The sequence below is a fragment of the Sminthopsis crassicaudata genome, chromosome 2, assembly GCF_048593235.1.
Source record: "Sminthopsis crassicaudata isolate SCR6 chromosome 2, ASM4859323v1, whole genome shotgun sequence".
Classification (NCBI taxonomy): Eukaryota; Metazoa; Chordata; class Mammalia; order Dasyuromorphia; family Dasyuridae; genus Sminthopsis; species Sminthopsis crassicaudata.
The window spans coordinates 636,031,690-636,051,440 of NC_133618.1; the positions used below are offsets into that span (position 1 = coordinate 636,031,690).

General features: G+C 37.9%; 1 protein-coding gene across 1 annotated transcript in view; it reads left to right on the top strand.

The window, feature by feature from the left end:
- Positions 1 to 13,825, top strand: part of DNAJC12 (DnaJ heat shock protein family (Hsp40) member C12) — a 52,487-nt gene extending 38,662 nt beyond the window's left edge. Inside the window, exons 5-6 of the mRNA XM_074296606.1 lie at positions 12,200 to 12,269; positions 13,619 to 13,825. Coding sequence (XP_074152707.1) covers positions 12,200 to 12,269; positions 13,619 to 13,640 — 92 coding nt within the window. The 3' untranslated portion in view covers positions 13,641 to 13,825. The remainder of the gene's footprint in view (positions 1 to 12,199; positions 12,270 to 13,618) is intronic.
- Positions 13,826 to 19,751: the final 5,926 nt, after the last annotated feature.

Genomic DNA, 19,751 nt, shown 5'->3' on the forward strand with positions numbered 1-19,751 from the left:
CTTACATTAATCATTTAAGGTCCTTTGTGGGGGGAGGTTTACTTATTTATTTATTTTTTACTTGAGATTACTTTTTTATTATAGCTTTTTATATACAAAACATATGCATGGGTAATTTTTCAACACTGACCCTTGCAAAAACTTCTGTTTTAACTTTTCCCCTTCTTCCCCCCATCCCCTTCCCTAGATGGCAGGTAGTTCCATACATGTTAAATTTGTTAAAGTATATGTTAACTACAACATATATATATATATATATATACATATACATATACATATATATGTGTATATATATATATACATATATATATATGTATATATATATATATATATATATATATATAGCTATATGCATGTTTATACAGTTATCTTATTGCACAAGAAAGATTGAATTTAGAAAGAGGGTAAAAATAGAGGTTTACTTATTTCATTAATTTCCCCCCTGGCTTTCTGGGAAGCTTTCACTGGGAGGGTTTCTTTCCTTCCCCTTCTTCAGTCATTGCTTTGCCTTTTCTCTGGTTGGCATGTAACTTCCTGGCTTGAGGTGATGAAGGGAGCTGGGTTAGACAAGATGGCTCACTCACCCACTTTGCCTGTTATTCATTAGGCAGTTGGACTAAATGATCTCTAGCTTTCTGCAGTGAATAACTACATTTCAGAATGATGGATGAGAAACTGGCCATGCTCAGAAAGATGAAGGAGAGTTTCTGGACCCCTTCCCACCTCCCAGAATGTGTCCTTGAAACTTGCCTGGCAATTTGGTACAATGAAAAAGAATATTGTATTTGTAGGCAAAGACCCTGAGTTCAAAATTTCCTCTGCCATTTACTGCCTGTTGACCCTGAAATCATTTCCTCTTGCTGCCCAAGTTTCCATATTTATAGATTGAAAAGGTTGCATTCAGTCTATGGCCTAAGTTTCCTTATCTGGAAAATAATAACATGTGAACACAGAATGTATTTGATTTTAGCTTTGTTGAAGGAGAGAAGAGGAAAGATGAAAGCTGTGTGAAATCTAGGAAATATAAAACCAAAAAAATGAATAAAATACATAAATTTTAAAAGGCTAATTGGCTGTTGATATAAGAACACAATGAGTTGAGTAAGTATATCTTTTAGAAAACAGACTTCTCCTTTGCCTTATACTTTCAAAATTTTTTTTGCTGAGGCAATTGGGGTTAAGTGACTTGCCTAGGGTCACACAGCTAAGGAAGTATTAAGTATCTGAGGCCAGATTTGTCCTCCTGATTTCAGGGTTGTTACTCTATCCACTGCACCACCTAGCCTCTCCTACTTTCAAAGTTTTAATGAGAATTTCTACAGGTTAGAACTATTCCTTATAACAATAAATGACAAAAAAAGGAAAAAAAAGTGAAATTGATCAGCATATGGACAGAGCTGTTATATGCAATGTTTTACATCCATCCCTGTCATCCCCCAGATTCTCTATCTTTATTTCCCCTTCTTCATCCCTGTAAAGGAGGAAGAGGAAGAGATGACTTCTCAGGTCTTTTCTTTGGGGCTCACCTTGTTTTTATACTTTTGTTTTCAACAAGATTTTTTAAAAAGCATTTAGGATGTGTTAGGAAGTGTGCTACATCTTAAGAAATAAAGAAAAGGAAAAATATTCCATGTTTTCAGGAGTAACAATGGGTATGAGTTGACAACTGACTTGGGGAATTGATGATTTGGGACTCCAGCAAATATTAGTTTTCCTAGCAGAATCACTAGCCAGTTAGAGAATACTCTCATCTCTTTTTTCTCAGCAGTTCAATTTTCAGGCAGGAATCAGTCTGATAAAGCCTCTTTGCTGTGACCTAGACTCCTTGATGCCCTTACTCTCACCTTAAGCTCAAGTTGAACGCAAAATTTTTCTTTTTCTTTTCCTTTTTTAAAAAATAATCATCATCTATAATTTTCACCACAAATATAAATTTCACCATAATATAATTTTCTTTTTTATTTTAAAGCTTTATATTTTCAAAACAAATGCATAGTTTTCAGCATTCACCCTTGCAAAACCTTGAGTTATAAATTTTTTCCCTCCCTTCCTTCCCCATCTCCTAAATGGCAATATATATTTCCTATATATATATATATTAACCATGTAGCACAGTTTTTCTGATGCTTAACTCAGAGGCAGGAGGATAACGAGGACCTTGGAATCCATACTAGACTAGGTGGAAACAACCTCTTGGAACAACTTCGCTCTTTCCCATACAGGAAACAATTCTGCCTCTGGTTTGGTAATTCCCCTTTTGCCCGACCAGGAGAAACATGGTTCCAGAATGCTCTCCTGGAGCTGATGGACAAAAACTTGGTCGTGTGTCTGATGAATGGCTTGGAAATATCTAAGACTTTGCCAAAGTTGCCGACAAAAGGAAATCTGGGTGAGGAGCTGATCTCATTTCTCTTTGTTCCTTTTCATATCCTTCCATTGCTCAAATCTGATGGTGACTTCAAGCTCAATAAGAGTCCAGAGTGCTGATAGCAAGAACCCCTTATTCAGGGGAGCCTTTAATTTCCTGATGGCAAACACCATTACCCTTCATAACACAAATGAGACAGCAAGGGAGTCAGTGGTGGAAGAAATATAAAGCTGATACAATCTCTGAGAAAATGATAAAGTGCTGCCCAATGAGCAGCATCAGCCTCCTTCCATATTAGGTTGGGCGATATTCATCAGTGTTGCTGGATGCTCACTCTTATTACTGTTCCTTGGCTCTTGTGCATGGCCCTGCCATTGTGGGGGATATTAAAAGCTTGTTCTTTTTTCATACGTCTCTCTCTAGCTCTGCCTCTTGTCTTATTGTTTCAAAGTCTGTCACTGATGTCGTGTCTACAAGAGGGTGTTTCTATGGGGAATGGGGCTAAGGATTATGGAGATGAGTCTTTTCCTGATTATGGCTCCCTGGGTGACTTATGGCAAATTGCTTGGTAACTGTGAGCTCCATTTACTCCACTAGTAAATGGACAGAATTATACTTTCTGTGAAGGGTTGCTCTGAAGTTTAATAAGATTATGGCATCTCCCTTGTGGACTTTGGAAAAAGCCTTTAAAGGATTATGGAGGTTTCTTCAGCCATAGCTACAGAAGGAGGCTGGAGATGCACAAATTAATTGCATATCCCTCAGCACTCCCCTCTTGCTCCCCCAAAAAACCCAAATCAAAAAAAAATCCATGCTCTGATATTTAATCAACAAACAATCAATAAACACTTATTAAGCAGCTAGCAAATACTGGTTTCCCCACCAGAATCACTAGCCAGTTGGGGAACACTATTTTCCCTTTCTTAAGTAGCTCAATTTTCCCTGTTAGGCAGGAATTGGTGTGATGGTAGTTGTTTGGGAACCCCCTCCTGTGGGAACTGGCTTCTTTGATGCCCTCATTCTCACCCCAAACTCTAGTTGAAACTGTAGTTTTTATTTAAATATTTATAAAGTGCCTACTCTGTGTTAGGCACTATGCTAAGTGCTGGGGATTCTAAAAGAGGCAAAAGACAATTCCAGCCCTCAAAAAGCTCACCTTCTAATTGGTGGGGTGCAACACCTAAAGAAAAATATACAAAAAAGATAGAAAGGCCCTAAAATTAAGAGCGATTGGGGAAGGCTTTAATTGTAGATGTACTTGTGGATCTCCAATGCCCTGTACTCTGGACCTACTTGTTCCCTTCCTTTCACCCTCAAACACACTTTTGGGAACCATGGAGAACACACAAACTTGCCCTTACTACAGAATCTGAGTGTCGCTCTAACAGACATTGCTGTATAGAGTGTGTATGTGTGTATATGTGTGTACATGTACATATGTGTACACATGTGTGCATGTGTGAGTGGACAGGTGGTATTATTAGAACTCAGAACACAGGCTACCTCAGCACCTGGTGGGCCTAAGACTTTCACACACCCAAATTCTTACTCCCTGCATCCCTGTCTCTTCCAGAGCCCCCACTCAAAGGGGCTAATGTGCAAACCTTGAAGTGCTATATGAATGTTAGCTATTATTATTACAATTATTACTTTTCTTGTGCACACACACACACACACACATACACACACACACACACACACACACACGCCCAGCTGTTGGGACTTTCTCTACATATGTTCTATGACTCTCTTCCCTACACCTCAGCTTCTGATGCTCCTTCTTGCTAGGAGACCAGTGCTAGGATTTGGCTCCGAGAGTCTGCAGATCTTAGAATGGTAGTGGGGCAAATTCTGGTACTTAGTTCCTGTTTTAGGAATAAGCATGAAGTTGGAGGTGGGTTGTGAGGGAGAGGGCAGAGAAAAACAGTATTTCTTTTTTGGTATATGCGCCATGTCATTTCTGTGCTCCAAGATGGAAGCTAGATGGGGGTGATGGGGAAGGCAGGGACAAATATTTAAGTCCCTATTATTTACCAGGAATATAGGGAGTGAGGAGACACAATGGACAAAGTGCCAGGCCTAGAGTCAGGAAGATTCAATTTCTTGACTGCAAATCCAATTTCAGATACTTACTAGTTGTGTGACCTTGGGCAAGTCACTTAACCCTGTCTGCCTCAGTTTCCTCATATGCAAAATGGACTGGAGAAGGAAATGATAAGCTACTCCAGTATCTCTGCCAAGAAATACCCAAATGGGGTCATGAAGAGTTGGACAAGATGAAATGGGACAATCCTAAGTGCTTTCCAAATATTACCTCATTTGATAGCATAATGGCAGCTGGATGGCATATTGGGTTGAGTATATCCTTAGAGTTAGGGAAGTGTGAGTTAAAATTCTGCCTGAGACACTTATTTATCCATTGTGTAGCCCAAAACAAGTCACTTAATCTCTCTGAATCTCAGCTTTTAAATCTGCTAAATGGGTATTTTATTAAATGCTATTATTATTATTATTTTGGGCAGGCAATCAGATTTAGCTAATAAGTGTTAAGTGCCTGAGGCCAGATTTGAACTCAGGGCTTGGTACTCTATCCTCTGCACCCTCTGAGCTGCCCCAGAGAATGAGAGCTTTTATCAAATGGTCTGGCTGAATTCCAGGAATACTAATTCTCCAATATTCTCCTGGGCTACAGTTTATTTGAATGTGCAAAAGATTATGGAGTGGCTAACTGGTGCCATAGCACATAGAGCACCAGGTTTGGAGAAAGAAAGAATCCTCTCCGGGATTTCAAATATGATATCAGATACATACTAACTAAGTGACGCTGGGGAAACCATTTCACTATTCATAAGAAACCATATTCTATGTTCTAAGGTTCCTTACAGCTTTGAAACGCTATATTCTTAAATCTCTCCCTGTTTTAGCATTCTGTGTTCTACATTCCAAGGTCGCTTCCAGAACTATCACTCCATGTTCTAAGTTCTGATGCTCTTGAGAATATGACAACATATTCTCTGTCTAAAAGGCTCTCTCTGTTCTACATTCTATAATTTATGGCTTCTTCCAGGCCTGATACTATATTCCATGTTCTAGAACTTTTCCAAGTGGAACATTGTGCTCTAAGTTGTAAATTTTCAGCTTTGATAGTCTACATTTTATATCTGTCCTAATTCTGACACTCTATATTCTAATGATCCCTCTTAGTTCCAAAATTCTCTATTGTGAGGTCTCTCTTAGCACTTACACTCTATATTCTAAGGTCCCTTTTGGCTCTAACATTTTATATTCTAAAGCCCTTCTAGGTTCTACATTTTATATTTTAAAATCCCTCCCAGAGGGGCAGGACCAAAAGGTGGAGAAAAGACAGGGAACTTGCCTGAGTTCTCCCAAATATCCTTCAAACAACTTTATATAATGCTTCAAAATGAATTCTAGAGCAGTAGAACACACAAAGGGAAAGAGTGAAACAATTTTCCCTCCCAAGATAACTTAGAAGTTTGGCTTCTATCATGCTGGGGTGGAAGTAGAATGCAGCAAACCAGGAGCAGATATTGTGAGCAACACAATTAGCAGTGGCCCTAAATGCTTCCAAAGCTCTCAGAGCAAACACTAAAGGGGTTGGATAATTGATAAGAAGAGGATTTATAGGGATCACTTTACTGGCACTGGGCACAGGACTCTAGTTGTAAGATTTGGGTTTGGTTCCCAGAGATGGATAGAGCACTAGTGTACTAGAGTTTATGAGTATGGGAGCAAGACACCTTGGTCACAATTTCAGGGCAGAAAAGAGAGCTTATGGCACTTGAAGGAGAATAATAGCAAACATACCTCTTTTTAGATCATACCAACTTGAAAGAACAAAAAATTTACACTCCCATCTCCCAAACTAGCTCTGAAAATGGCTGCACAAAAAAAACATGAATCTTGGAACAATGCTCTCTGCACCCCAGAAGCAAGGCTCAAATTTAATATAAAGTTAAAAGTTGAGAAAGAAGCTGGAGAAAATGAGCAAACAACAACAAAAAAAGATATTGATCATAGAAAGTCACTATGAGAACAGAGAATATCAAAACACAAATTCAGAAGACAACAAAGTCAAAACTGCTATCTCCAAAGCCTCTAAGAAAAATATTAATTTTTCAGGTCATGGAGGAACTCAAAAAGGATTTTAAAAATCAAATAAGAGAGGTAGAGGAAACATTGTGGAAAAATGAGAGAGATGTTAAAAATCATGGGAAAAAAGCCAATAGCAAGCTTGGTAAAGGAGATACAAAAGATTACTGAAGAAAATAATGTCTTAAAAGGAATAAGACAAATGGCAAAAGAAGCACGGAAATCCAATAAATCAAGACACTCCTTAAAAACAGAATTAGCCAAATAGAAAAGGAAGCACAAAGCTCATTGAAGAAAATAACTCCTTAAAAATTAGAATTGAGCAAATGGAAGCTCTAATGACTCCATGAAACATTAAGAAGCGATAGAACAAAATCAAAAGAATTAAAAAAAATGGAAGAAAATATGAATCATCTTATTTGAAATATTGACCTGGAAAATAGAAATAATTTAAGAATTATTGGACTAGCTGAAAGTCATGATTTTTTTTAACGAGCTTAGATAGAAACTATCCTGATATCTTAGAACTAGAAGATAAAAATAAATAATTGAAAGAAATCACTAATCATCTCCTGAAAGAAATCCCAAGATAAAAACTTTCAGGAATATTATAGCCAAATTCCAGAGATCTCAGGCCAAGTAGAAAATATTGCAAGCATCCATTTAGAAACAATATCATATCACATCATAGATCTACAGTCAGAATAACACAAGATTTAGCAGCTTCTACATTCAAATATCAGAAGGCTTGGAATATGAGGAATATGAGGAGCTATAATCGCTTACCCAGAACAACTGAATATAATTCTTCAGGGGAAAAATGGATACTCCACAAAACAGAGGACTTTCAAACATTCCTGATGAAAAGACGAGAGCTAAATAGAAACTTTGGCTTTTAAATATAAGACTCAAGAGAAGCAAAAAAAAAAAAAAAAAAAAAAAAAAAAAAAAAAAAAAAAAAGAGAAACAGAAAAGAGATATCATAAGGTACTCAAAAAAGTTAAACTATTTATAGCCCTACATGGAAAGATGGTACTTATAATTCATTAGAATTTTCTTATTATTTGGATAGTTATAAGGAATTTTCATAGCCGGTATTTGTAACGTGCTCTCCTGGCAGTTACAATTACTAGTCTGTCCTAGACCCACCAGAGTACCTTTGACCACTGTCCTCTGCAGTGTGAACTCTACCCGGCTCGCCTCCTCTCTCTTGAATCTATAGCTTAATAACTGGTAGCACACTCAAGAACAGCCACATGTAATCTTAAAAGCCTTTATTATACCTACTCACATAATGCCCTGACTTGTTGGTTCCCGAGTGAACACCTGGTCAGAAGACCCATGTGTTCACTACCAAAACCCTTACCTCTTTTGGCTATCCATCTTGGCTTGGCCACCCAGGCTGGGGAGCCAGGGTGAAGAGCACGAGGTTAAAGAGGGCGGTTGCTGCCTGCAGTGGGCTTACATAGGGCCTGTGAGGTCACACACAGCCAATCAGCGAGAGAGTCACCCATTACGAAACTATCTCAATATGGCCAGGATCCCGCCCAAGGGCAGTCCTAATATCCACAGAAATTACTTCCGGGCCTCAATCTCCCGATGCGCTGTGGCACCCATTTAAAGGCCCCTTACAGGTATTGGTGTGAGTTGAATATGCTGGGATGATATCTTTAAAAATAAAAGTAAGGGGTGAGAAAGAGCAATGCACTAGCAGAAAGAGAAAAGGAGAAGTAGAATAGAATAAATTATTTGACACAGAAAGAGCTTTTACAGTGGACAGAAACATGGAGTTAGTGTGTATATGAGGACTATTGAACCTTAATTTCATCAAAATTGGCTCAAATAAGAAATAACACACTCAGTTGGGTATAGAAATCATTTTTATCCCATAGAAAAGAAAAAGGAAAAGGGGATAGAAGAAGGAGTGGAGCTGATAGAAGGGAGGGTAGATTGGGGGAGAAAATAGCCAGAAGCAAAACATTAGAAATTGAGGAGATGCTCATCAATTGGAGAATGATTGACCAAGTAATGGTATGATTGTGATGGAGTGCTATTGTGCCATAAGAAATGATGAGCAGAAGACTTTCAGAAAAACCTGGAAAGACATATAAACTGATGCACAGTGAAAGAACCAGGAGAACCATTGTGCACGATAATAGCAATATTGTATGATGATCAACTGCGAATGTCAATTATCCTCACAAATACAACGATTCAAAACAATTCTGAAGGACTTATGATGAAAATTGATAACCATCTCCAAAAAAGAATTAATGGAGTCTAACTGCAGATTGAAGAATACTTTTTTAACTTTATTTTTTCAGTTTCTTTTTTGGTCTGTGCTTTCTCTTATAATATGACTAATATGGAAATATGTTTTGTGTGATTGCACATATGTAACCTGTAGCACATTGCTTCTCTTCTCAGTAAGGGCAACAGGAGGGTGGGAGAAAATTGCAAATCAAAATAAAAAAATGTTAAAATTGATTTGCATGTAATTGCTGAAAAAAACAAAATACCAAATAGGGAATTAAAAAAAAATGGCAAAGTTCCTTCCAACTCTGACGGTCTATATTCTAAAGTTTTTCTCAATTCTGACATTCTATTCCAAAGTCCCTTTTAGTTCTGACATTTTGCATCTAAAGTCCCTCTCAGCTTTGACATTTTATATCCTAAGGTTCCTCCCAGCACCGTGACAATCTATGTTCCAAGGTTCCTTACATCTCTGATGTTTTATGTTTATGAGTTTGTCACCTTGAATAACTGAAATTTAATCGGGAAATATTTTCTGGCTGGTTTGTGAGGTTTCTATCATAGGATTGAAAATAATTTTGTTTCTATAACATCTCTTTCTGGAAGAGTTTGTATCTCTTACCATAGATCATAACATTTAAAAATGACATTTAGGCAGAAAATATAATAAAATTTTAGAACAGGTATATTAGAGAGTTTGATAAAATATAGTAGAGATGTGGCAAAGTATATCTGTGGCATTCTGAGTGATGGAATGATATATAACAGATTCTATTTAAATAAAATAACTCACTGTTTGACCTTGGACCTGATCTCTCTGATTCCACTATGCCTCATCTATAAAATAAATTCAGTTCAACTCAACAAACATTTATTGAATCAATGAGTTGAAGTAGATAATCTTTCTGGTGCTTTTTAGCACTAAAATCCTCTGAATCCCTGAATTTTATTATTGGTTCTGACTTTCAAAGGACACAGATCCTTTTACTGGTACAGTACACATTACCCATGTCTCATCAGGGCAATCAAATAGACTGTGACCTGGAGAAAACAGTCAATTTTGGTCATCTCCAAGATCTCTCTGGATCACTGCACAATCAATTTAACAGCAGTGTCCATATAGATGGAGTTGACTGCTCAAGGCAAGTCAAACTGATTGATTGGTTCTGTCATGCATGGTCCTGTCAAACAAGGTTAAGTTGTTTGTTTTGTATAGATCCACCATTTTCCTTTCCTCTTCTTTTGCTTTTTATCTCCATTCCAAATTCTCATCTTCCTTTCTTTTTCTACTTCTAAATCCTTCCTTTGTTTCTCCTTTTATTTTTCTCCTTTTTTTCTTTCCTTTTCTTCTTTTTTCTCTCCTATTATTTCCCCTCCTCTAGTACTCTTTCTTTTCTCTTCTGTTTTTCCTTCTTCTTCAGATTCTCTCACTGTCTCCTCAGAGGTTGAAGAAAATAAAGAACAGTATCATGATTGCCAGATATTCCCTGAGGACTATTTAAGAAATAACTTAGGGTTGGTGTTGGGTCCAAGAAGGCATTCTTGATGGAATGACTGACCACGGAATGGAGGAATGAGCTTGAATCTGAGAGGAAGTTTCAATATCTGAGACTATGAAATACTGTGGATGTGAGTTTTGAGTGGTGTAGGAATAGAGAGTGAGACAATGATAGAAGAGTAAGAACAGGAAGGAAGGACTCCAGAGACTATTTGGTTCAATCCTCTCCATTACTTTCATTCAGCTTTCACGAGAACTGATGCCCTCCCCAGGCAACTCATTCTACTCTAGTATGAATTATTAGAAAGTTTTCTTTACATGAATGATAAATTTCCCTCTTTGTAACTTCTATCCATTATCTCCAGTTTTACCCTTTGGGTCTAAAGATCAGTCACCAATCATATCAACACGCATTTAAAAATAATTCATTCTCAGCCAACAAAATTTCATTTTCTCTCCTTTTTTTCTTTTTAAAAGAAAACACCCCACCTTTTTTAACACTGATAATTAATAATTAAGCAAAACAAATTACTGCATTGGTCATGTCCACCCTGATTTTCTCTCTATGTCTGTCTGTCTGTCTGTCTGTCTCTCTCTCTCTCCCTCCACACATACACACACATATACATATTATATATGTGCACACACATTGTCCATCCATCTATCCATGTATCTATCTCAAGATACCCTGAGTCCATCAGATTTTTGTCAGGAGTCATTAAGCATTTTTATTAGATATTTTCTCTTTTGAAGACACTTCTAAATTCTGGGGATACAAATGAAAAGAATGAAATAATTGGTACTTTTAAAGAGCTTACAGATCCAAGACAATGCATTGCTATATTTTTTGTTTCCAAACTCTGAAGATCAATGGATCTTTCCATCTGACTTGCAGCTAAAACCTTCAATATATATATATATCTCTCTTCCCCTCCCAATTAAAATGCTATCTCCTTGAGAGTAAGGACTGCTTTTACTTTTCTATTTGTGTGTGTATATGTGTGTGTGTGTGTGTGTGTGTGTGTGTGTGTGTGTGTGTGTGTGTGTAACCAAAGCCCATTTGAAGAAAATTCTCTTTAATGATGGAGACTGATTTCTTGTTGAGCACTTGGGAGAAGAGAGAGCCTGATCTTTTGGCTTCCAGCTTTGAGAGAGAAGATTTTTTTCAAGTTCTTGAAGCAATAGAGACTCAATTCCCCTACTCCCAGAACAGTCAACAAATTCCACCAGTGAGGAGAATTTGATGTAAATGGACCTTGAGCTTAACTTTCTTTATCCCTGCAGTCTTCTCATGATTGACCTGAAAGAGCACTGATCAGATACTGGGAGGAAGGTTTGGCCTTCTGTGATTTAGTGTTTTCTGAGCTTTTTCTAGACTCAGAAAGTTTGGGGCAGAAAGTGCCCTGGGGTATGGGTTGGAGGAGGTAATAGGATGACATTGCATAGGACATGTGTGATTGTGAAGAAGAGGATTTTGACATCATTTCTCCTCCTTTTTCTCATCAAAATTTAGCAGTTCTCTCTTCTCTTCTCTTTCTCTTTATCTCTCCTTTCCTTTTCTTCCTCTTCCTCTTCCTTTTTTATGGTATTATAATAAGAGAATGACATTGATTGGTGTTACAGAATCAAAGAATTTCAGTATTTAAGAATAAGAAGTGGTGTCTGAGGCAGACCCCAACTGGACTCCTGTCTACAACATGGTAGATCACAGGGTCATAGGATCCAAATCTAGATCAAGAAAGAACCTTGAAGTTCACTTAGTCCAATCCCCTCCTTTTTCATATGAGGAACTGGAGATCTTAGTCAAAGTCACACAGTTCCTTCATCTTCTACATTTTCTTCTAGATTGCACCAGTGATCTATCCCCACCAAACTTTCTTTACCATGTCATAGAAAGCTCTTCTCTCTGGAAGCTCATTCCATCCTTGTGCCATTTCTCACCTTGTCTTTATTCTCCACTCTTGCAGCATCTCTCTCCGAGTGCTTGATCCCTTCCAGAACCTCCGTGGATGACTGGATATCTGAATTTTTCTCCAGGTTGGTCCCCCTGACTCTCCACAGGACTTTCTCTCGCATGTCCCAATCCAACTTCCCTCCTATCATACACTCCCCTTTATGGATTTTCTTCACCCATTAAAAAAAAAAACATTGGGGACTATCTTCCTTTGTGTTTGAATTTGTATTCCTATTGTAAGCCAGTGTCTCCCGTGTCATACAATCGATTCTAAAGTTTTTAAGAGAGATCTTGAGAGTGTCTTTATATGGCTTTTTCTGATTCCCTTGTGAATGCTTGCCCTGAGTGAGTTCTCCATAAAATAATCCTTTTGGAAGTGTATATTTGCCATTTGAATAACAAATATTTATTGACTTGACTCATATCTTACAAACTAGAAGTGAAGGAAGTAAATGAATATTTTTTAAGCATCTCTCTTGTGCCAGATACTATGTGAGTGCTTTGCAAATATCATCTCATTTGGATTTCACAACAATTCCAAGAGTTAAGGGCTGTTATTATTTCTCATTTTTACGGGAGAGGGGAAACAGAAGCAGATCAAGGTTAAGTAACTAACCCAGTGACACATATTATTAAGTTCACCTGGGGCAGCATGTGAACTCAGGTGTTTCTGGTTCCAGCCCCGGTTCATTATGCTCTGCCACCTGGCTGCCTCAGCCACAGTAATGTGGGCATATAGAAGGAAGGACTTACTGAAAGCCACATCAATAGAGTGAGCCACTATACAAATAGCCTGGAAGATGAGTCCTAAGTGGGTCCAGAATAAGTGTGGTGGTGGTCTTATTGCCCCACAGATTCTTCTTAATGAAAAAGATACTGCAAAGTGTTTTTTTTACTTTTTTTTCTTCTTCCTGGTCACTAGTTGTCCTTCATTCTCAAAGAGTACCAAAATGGCACCATTATGTTAGAGTTATATCAGTGTGTCCCACCGTGGCCGATCAGATCAATATAAGCTTGGAATGCTCTGGGACAGCTCAGATACAAATAATCCCTATGAACATCTAGGATGGACTCTCTAACTTTGCTCATCTTGCATTTCTTCTGAACTAATTCAATCCTGCTTTGCTCATAGAGCACAGCACCTTCTCTGATGAGGACACGCCATGCTGGGCGGTCCTGTGCCAGTGTCTCCCATGTCATACAATCAATTCAGTTCTTAAGAGAGATCTTGAGTATCTTTGTATGGCTTTTTCTGACTTCCTTGTGAATGCTTCCTCTGCATTTCTCCATAAAATAATCCTTCTGGAAGTGTACATTTGGCATTTGAACAACGTGGCCAGCCCAATGGAATTGAGCTCTCTGTAGTAGAGTTGGAGTGCTTGGCAGTTTAGTTGGAGAAAGGATCTCAATGTCTGGTATTTTATCCTGCCAGGAGCTCTTCAGAATCTTCCTAAGACAAGTCAACTGGAAGCAATATGATTTCCTGGCATGGCGCTGCTGTACCTTCCAGCTTTCACAACAATGCCTCTGTAGACCTTCAGTTTGGTAAGCAGTCTATTACCTCTCCTCTCCCATACTGTTCTTTGAAGCCTCCCAAACCCTGAGCTAGCTCTGGCAATGTGTGTGTCCATCTCATTATCAATGTGGACATCCCTGGAAATACAATGTCAAGGCAAGAGAACTTACCCACAGCATTCAGAACTTCTCCATTGGCTATAACCCAATGGTTGCACATATGGATGGTGTGGTGCTGGCTGATGGTTTTTTTTTTTTTTATTTTTATTTCTTGTTAAAGCTTTTTATTTTTCAACATAGCGGACAATTCTTTAACATTAACCCTTGCAAAACTCTGTGTTCCAATTTCCTTCCTTCCCCCACAACCTCCCTAGATGGCAAGTAGTCCAATATATAGTAAACATGGTAGAAATATATGTTAAATCAAATAAATGTATACATATTTATACAATTATCATGCCACACAAGAAAAAAAAAGTGAAGCAAAATAAAATGCAAGCAAACAACAACAACAAGAATGAGAATGCTATGTTGTGAACCACACTCAGTTCCCACAGGCCTCTCTGGGTGTAGCTGATTTTCTTCATCACTGAACAATTGGAACTGGTTTAAATCATCTCACTACTGAAGAGAGGCATGTCCCTGATGGGTTTTCTTGATGTAAATTGCTAAGCCAAAGTGAGTACAAGCGGCAGAGAATGGATCCATATTTTGTTGCATCTCAACTTCGGAAGCTGCATTGAGTGCACAGTCATCTGTTATGGGGGAGAGGGAGAAGCAAACAGAAGATGAAGCAAGGAAGGTTTAAGTTTGATGTTAGGAAAAGCTTCCTAACAGTGTCATTCGGTGGTTGAATGATTGTCTGGGAGGGTGGTGGCTCCCACCTCACTGATGGCTTTGAGAGGAGACTGCATGACCACTAGTTGGACTATTGTAGACTCTGTTTGAACTGTTGATTTCTGAGGTTCCATTCAATTTTGAAATTCCGTGGTGGGATAACTGATTCACTGAAATATTAAAACACTAGACTTCACAAAAATATAATACATATGATTAGCATGTAGGAAATAAAATTGAATGAATCTCTCCAAGATTTGGAGGCGATAAAAAGATGTCACTGTTGCTGCTTTAGCTTCTGAATAGACTCTCCTGAGGCATTTCCTGGGCCTCTCCACACATCTCAGAAAATCAACTCCCATCCTGAAATTTTGAGAAGAGACCATGACCTAAAGGAGCTGGATGAAGAAACTGGCTACATTTGAGCTGTTAAAGATTAGATAAAGCAGGTAAATAGGGAATAAGTGAAGTAGCAGGTAACCAATAAAATCACAAAGTCTTGAAGAACTGAAGTATAGAAGAAGGCAAACGAGAAGAAGAAGAAGGCAGGCAAAGGAGAAGAAAAAGAAGGGAGCAAAGGAGAAGATGATGGCAAAGGAGAAGGCATTCTTGTGCTTAACCCATTGCGTGGCAGAGGGTATTTAATAAATGTTTGTTGACTGACAATGCGGAGTGAATGGAGAACACAAGGGTTGTGGAAGGAGAATGACTTTAATCACTTAAGGAATTATCATGTGGAAAAGAGATCAGACGAGTGAAAACAACTGGTAGAAAATACAAGAATACATATTTATTATTGAAATAAGGAAAAAAAAATTCAAATGATTGGAGATATCTCCTTATAAAATGAGCTACCTTAGAACATGGTGGATTTACTTTCCCCAGATATCTTCAAGAATCTTGCTGAGTAATAGTAAGCTATGATGATACAGGGCATAGAGGGCTGAACTTGGATTCAGGCAAACTTGGGTTTAAATCCTGCTTCAGATATTTACTGCCTGGGTGACTCTGGGAAATTTTTTCAGCCTCAGTTTCCTCATCTGTAAAATAGGGATAATAAAAACACTTGTTTCGCAGGATGGTTTTGAGGATCAAATGAGATAATATAGGAAAAGGGATTTTGCCAACCTTAAAGTACCATATAAATGCCAGTTATGATGATGATTTAGAAGAGATTTTTGGTGAGATATAAGATGCACTATTGACCTCTGAGGTCAGTGGCACCTTGAGATACTTCATTAATGTAAATTTGTCTTTGTCTGGCTTCGGTCAGCAGGTATAAATTGATCTAGTCCAATAAAATTTTCTTTTGTCTCTCTTTTTTAATCTCTTGTGTCATAGACTCTTTGGCAACATGCTGAAACTTCTGGATCCCTTATCAGGATATTGTTTTAAAATATTTAAATAAAATAAATTACACAGGATTGCAGTGGAAACCAATTATGTTGAAATAAACTTATAAAAATGTTTTTGGTTTGTTTTTTTAGTCCAGGCTCATAGATTCCAGGTTAAGAACATCTTGCTCTGGATGTTGCTTTTATGATTAGAGTTTATCACTAGTAATAGTTGGATTTTGTGATTTTTTTGAATGGGAAGCATGATACACTAAAGCTCTTCTCTGATGCTTTATCATGGCCTAGAGGTGATCCTAGCTTCTCAAAGGCCCTATCAGCGAAACACAAGCTCTACCAGATCCCACTAATTGTCATGTACGAGGTCCAGCAGCAAGATATCTGTTACTCCCATCCCCAGGAGCTTGATCAATAACTTTTGAGTGACAGAGACTAAGGTGAAGTGGAAAGAATGTGGGGTCTGTACTTAGTCACCCTGGGTTTCAATTTCATCTCCCCCGATTCCCTTAGACCTTCACCAATTCACTTTCTGTAGTGGGGTCTCAGTTTCCTCATGTATAAAATGAGGGTTCTGGACTTATTTCTAAGGTTCTTACAACTAGGAAAGTGTTCACAACTAATGGCATCAAAGATTTGTTGAAGTGGGAAAAGGGTTAAGTTTTACTAATAGCATTAAAAAGGGAGCACTAGCTCACTTATCAGGTTAGCAAAGCACTTTATTCAAAGCAATCTGTCAAGATGGATAGTACAATCATTTTACGGAGGAGGAAACTGAGGTGCTGATTTGTTTATTCTCATACATATAGCATCAGAAGTAGAATTTGAACCCAGATCTGTTGAGTACAAATTCAGCACTCTACTTGCTATGGCAGTCATCAGGGAATTCTGTGGTTCTAGGGAAAATGGAAATTATGATTTTAGCACAATTGGAAGATAGTTACCAGCTCTTCTCCATCTTCGTAGTCTTCTTAAACAAAGCTCTAAGATAATTTATGACAGCTAGAATGGCATAGTGGAATCAGGAAGACTCATCTTCATGAGTTTAGATCTGACTTGACACTTAGCAATTACATGACCCTAAATAAGTCACTTAACTCTGCCTCAGTTTCCTCATCTATAAAATGACCTGGAGAAAGAAATGGCCAACCACTCCAGTGTCTTTGCCAAGAAAACCCCAAATGGGTCACAAAAAATTGGACAGAATTGGACAACAACAACAACATCAATATGTCCTCAGGGCTAATCAATAGCGAGGGGGATGATAGGAACTGAAAAGAATTTTCTTAGTCCAACCTTGAATACTGACAGGCTGGAGGGACTGGTTGTTAAGACACCATCATCATCACCATCATCATCTTCAACAATAATTATAATATGTAGCAATTACATAGGGTTTTGTTTATGTAGGTTAAAGCAATCTTTTCACTTAGACAATCAGGGGTAAGTGACTTGCACAGGGTCTTTCAATAGGGTTCAGTGTCGAAGGCTGGATTTGAACTTTGGTGTCCCTGACTCCAGAGTTAGTGCTCTAACCATCCCTACAAATAAGTTTCTTCCCCCCATAGTATTTTCTTTTTCCAAATACAGTAAAGATAGTTTTCAACATTCATTTTTATAAAACTGTTCTAAAATTTTCTCCCTCATTCCCTTACCTCCCTTTTCCCCCAAACAGCAGGCTATCTGATAGGTTAAATATGTGCAGTCCAAAGAAGTTTCAAAAGAGATTTAATCAAAGGCTTTTTGGTGGATGGGTGGGTGAAACTTTCCCTCTGCCTCACAAGAAAGCTAGTATTACCCTGAGGTAATTCCTATAAAGTCCTGTGATCACTCTCCTACTGGGAAGAGGTTGAGGAGCTTCAGCAGTACCGAGGGCACCAGGGAAAAGCAGATGATAGTAGTCAATTAGCAAAGAACGAGCCCCAGAAACCAAGAGGTGGCAGCAGGGTGCTGAAAACAAGCTAGCATATGCTATCAGAGCTCCCAGCTCAGGAAGGGAGGGAATAAGCATTTACTAAGCACCTACTATATGTTAGGCGCTGTCCTAGGTACTTTACAAATGTTATCTCTAATAGGAGATGAAGAAATCCATCCAATAGATGATAATAAGATAATAAGATAAGGAGATAGTGTCTGTAAGTGAGACTTCTGAGGCAAGACTGGGTTCTCTGTCCCTAGATATTGGAATATGAGATGCCCATTCCCTCTCCTTCCAAGGAGCTGAGAATATAATGAATTTGTTATGTCACCTATTTTATTTAATTAAGTGACTTGTTTTGAATTAATATGCTCTTTGAAACATTAGTGGGGGCAACTGAGCTGGGGTTTTGAATAGCTCCTGACTATGCTTTGAACCCATCATAATTTTTAGGATCTCATATTTAAGAGAGAACCAAGCTATTCTGCAATATAGTTTTTTTTTAAATATATATTTTTATTTTTTATTATAACTTTTTTTTTTTGACAGAACATATGCCTGGGTAATTTTTTTTACAACATTATCCCTTGCACTCACTTCTGTTCCGATTTTTCCCTTCCTTCCTTCCACCCCCTCTCCTAGATGGCAAGCAGTCTTATACATGTTAGATATGTTATAGTATATCCTAGATACAATATATGTGTGCGGAACCGAATTTCTTGTTGCACAGGAAGAATTGGATTCAGAAGGTAAAAATAACCTGGGAAGAAAAACAAAAATGCAGTTTACACTCATTTCCCAGTGTTCCTTCTCTGGGTGTAGCTGATTCTGTCAATCATTGATCAACTGGAACTGAATTAGATTTTCTCTTTACTGAAGATATCCACTTCCACCAGAATACATCCTCGTACAGTATTGTTGTTGAAGTGTATAATGATCTCCTAGCTCTGCTCATTTCATTCGGCATCAGTTCATGTAAGTCTCTCCAAGCATCTCTGCATTCATCCTGCTGGTCATTTCTTACAGAACAATAATATTCCATAACATTCATATACCACAATTTATCCAGCCATTCTCCAATTGATGGGCATCCATTCATTTTCCAGTTTCTAGCCACTACAAAAAGGGCTGCCAGAAAGATTTTGGCACATGCAGGTCCCTTTCATAGCACTTCTGGATCAAAGGGTATGCACAATTTGATAACTTTTTGGGCATAATTCCAGACTGCTCTCCAGAATGGTTGGATTCTTTCACAACTCCACCAACAATGTATCAGTGTCCCAGTTTTCCCACATCCCCTCCAACATTCATCATTATTTGTTTCAGTCATCTTAGCCAATCTGACAGGTGTGTAGTGGTATCTCAGAGTTGTCTTAATTTGCATTTCTCTGATCAATAGTGATTTGGAACACTTTCATATGAGTGGAAAGTTTCAGTTTCATCATCTGAAAATTGTCTGTTCCTATCCTTTGACAATTTATCAATTGGAAACTGGCTTGATTTCTTATAAATTAGAGTCAGTTCTCTATATATTTTCGAAATGAGGCCTTTATCAGAACCTGTGACTGTAAAAATGTTTTCCAAGTTTGTTACTTCCTTTCTAATCTTGTTTGCATTAATTTTATTGCAATATAGTTTTGAAAATAAGGATTTGGAAATTTATTTTTACTCAAGGGGAGAAAAATATATCCTGATATGTTCACTTTTGTCTGAATTTCCAAAGAAATATAAATTGGAGAGGTACTTCAAACAAATGTGAAGTGATCCCAACCATATCTATCCCATTGGGCTACCCTCTGGGAACAGATGACATTAAAAATTTTTTTAATGGTGCTTTTATGTTAGCAAAATTTCTTTGTGAAATATTCAAAACTAGTATTCAGGAGCATAAGGATGGGTAGTTGTAGACACCTCCCCTTTTTATTTTGGTTTTTAGCGAGTCTGTT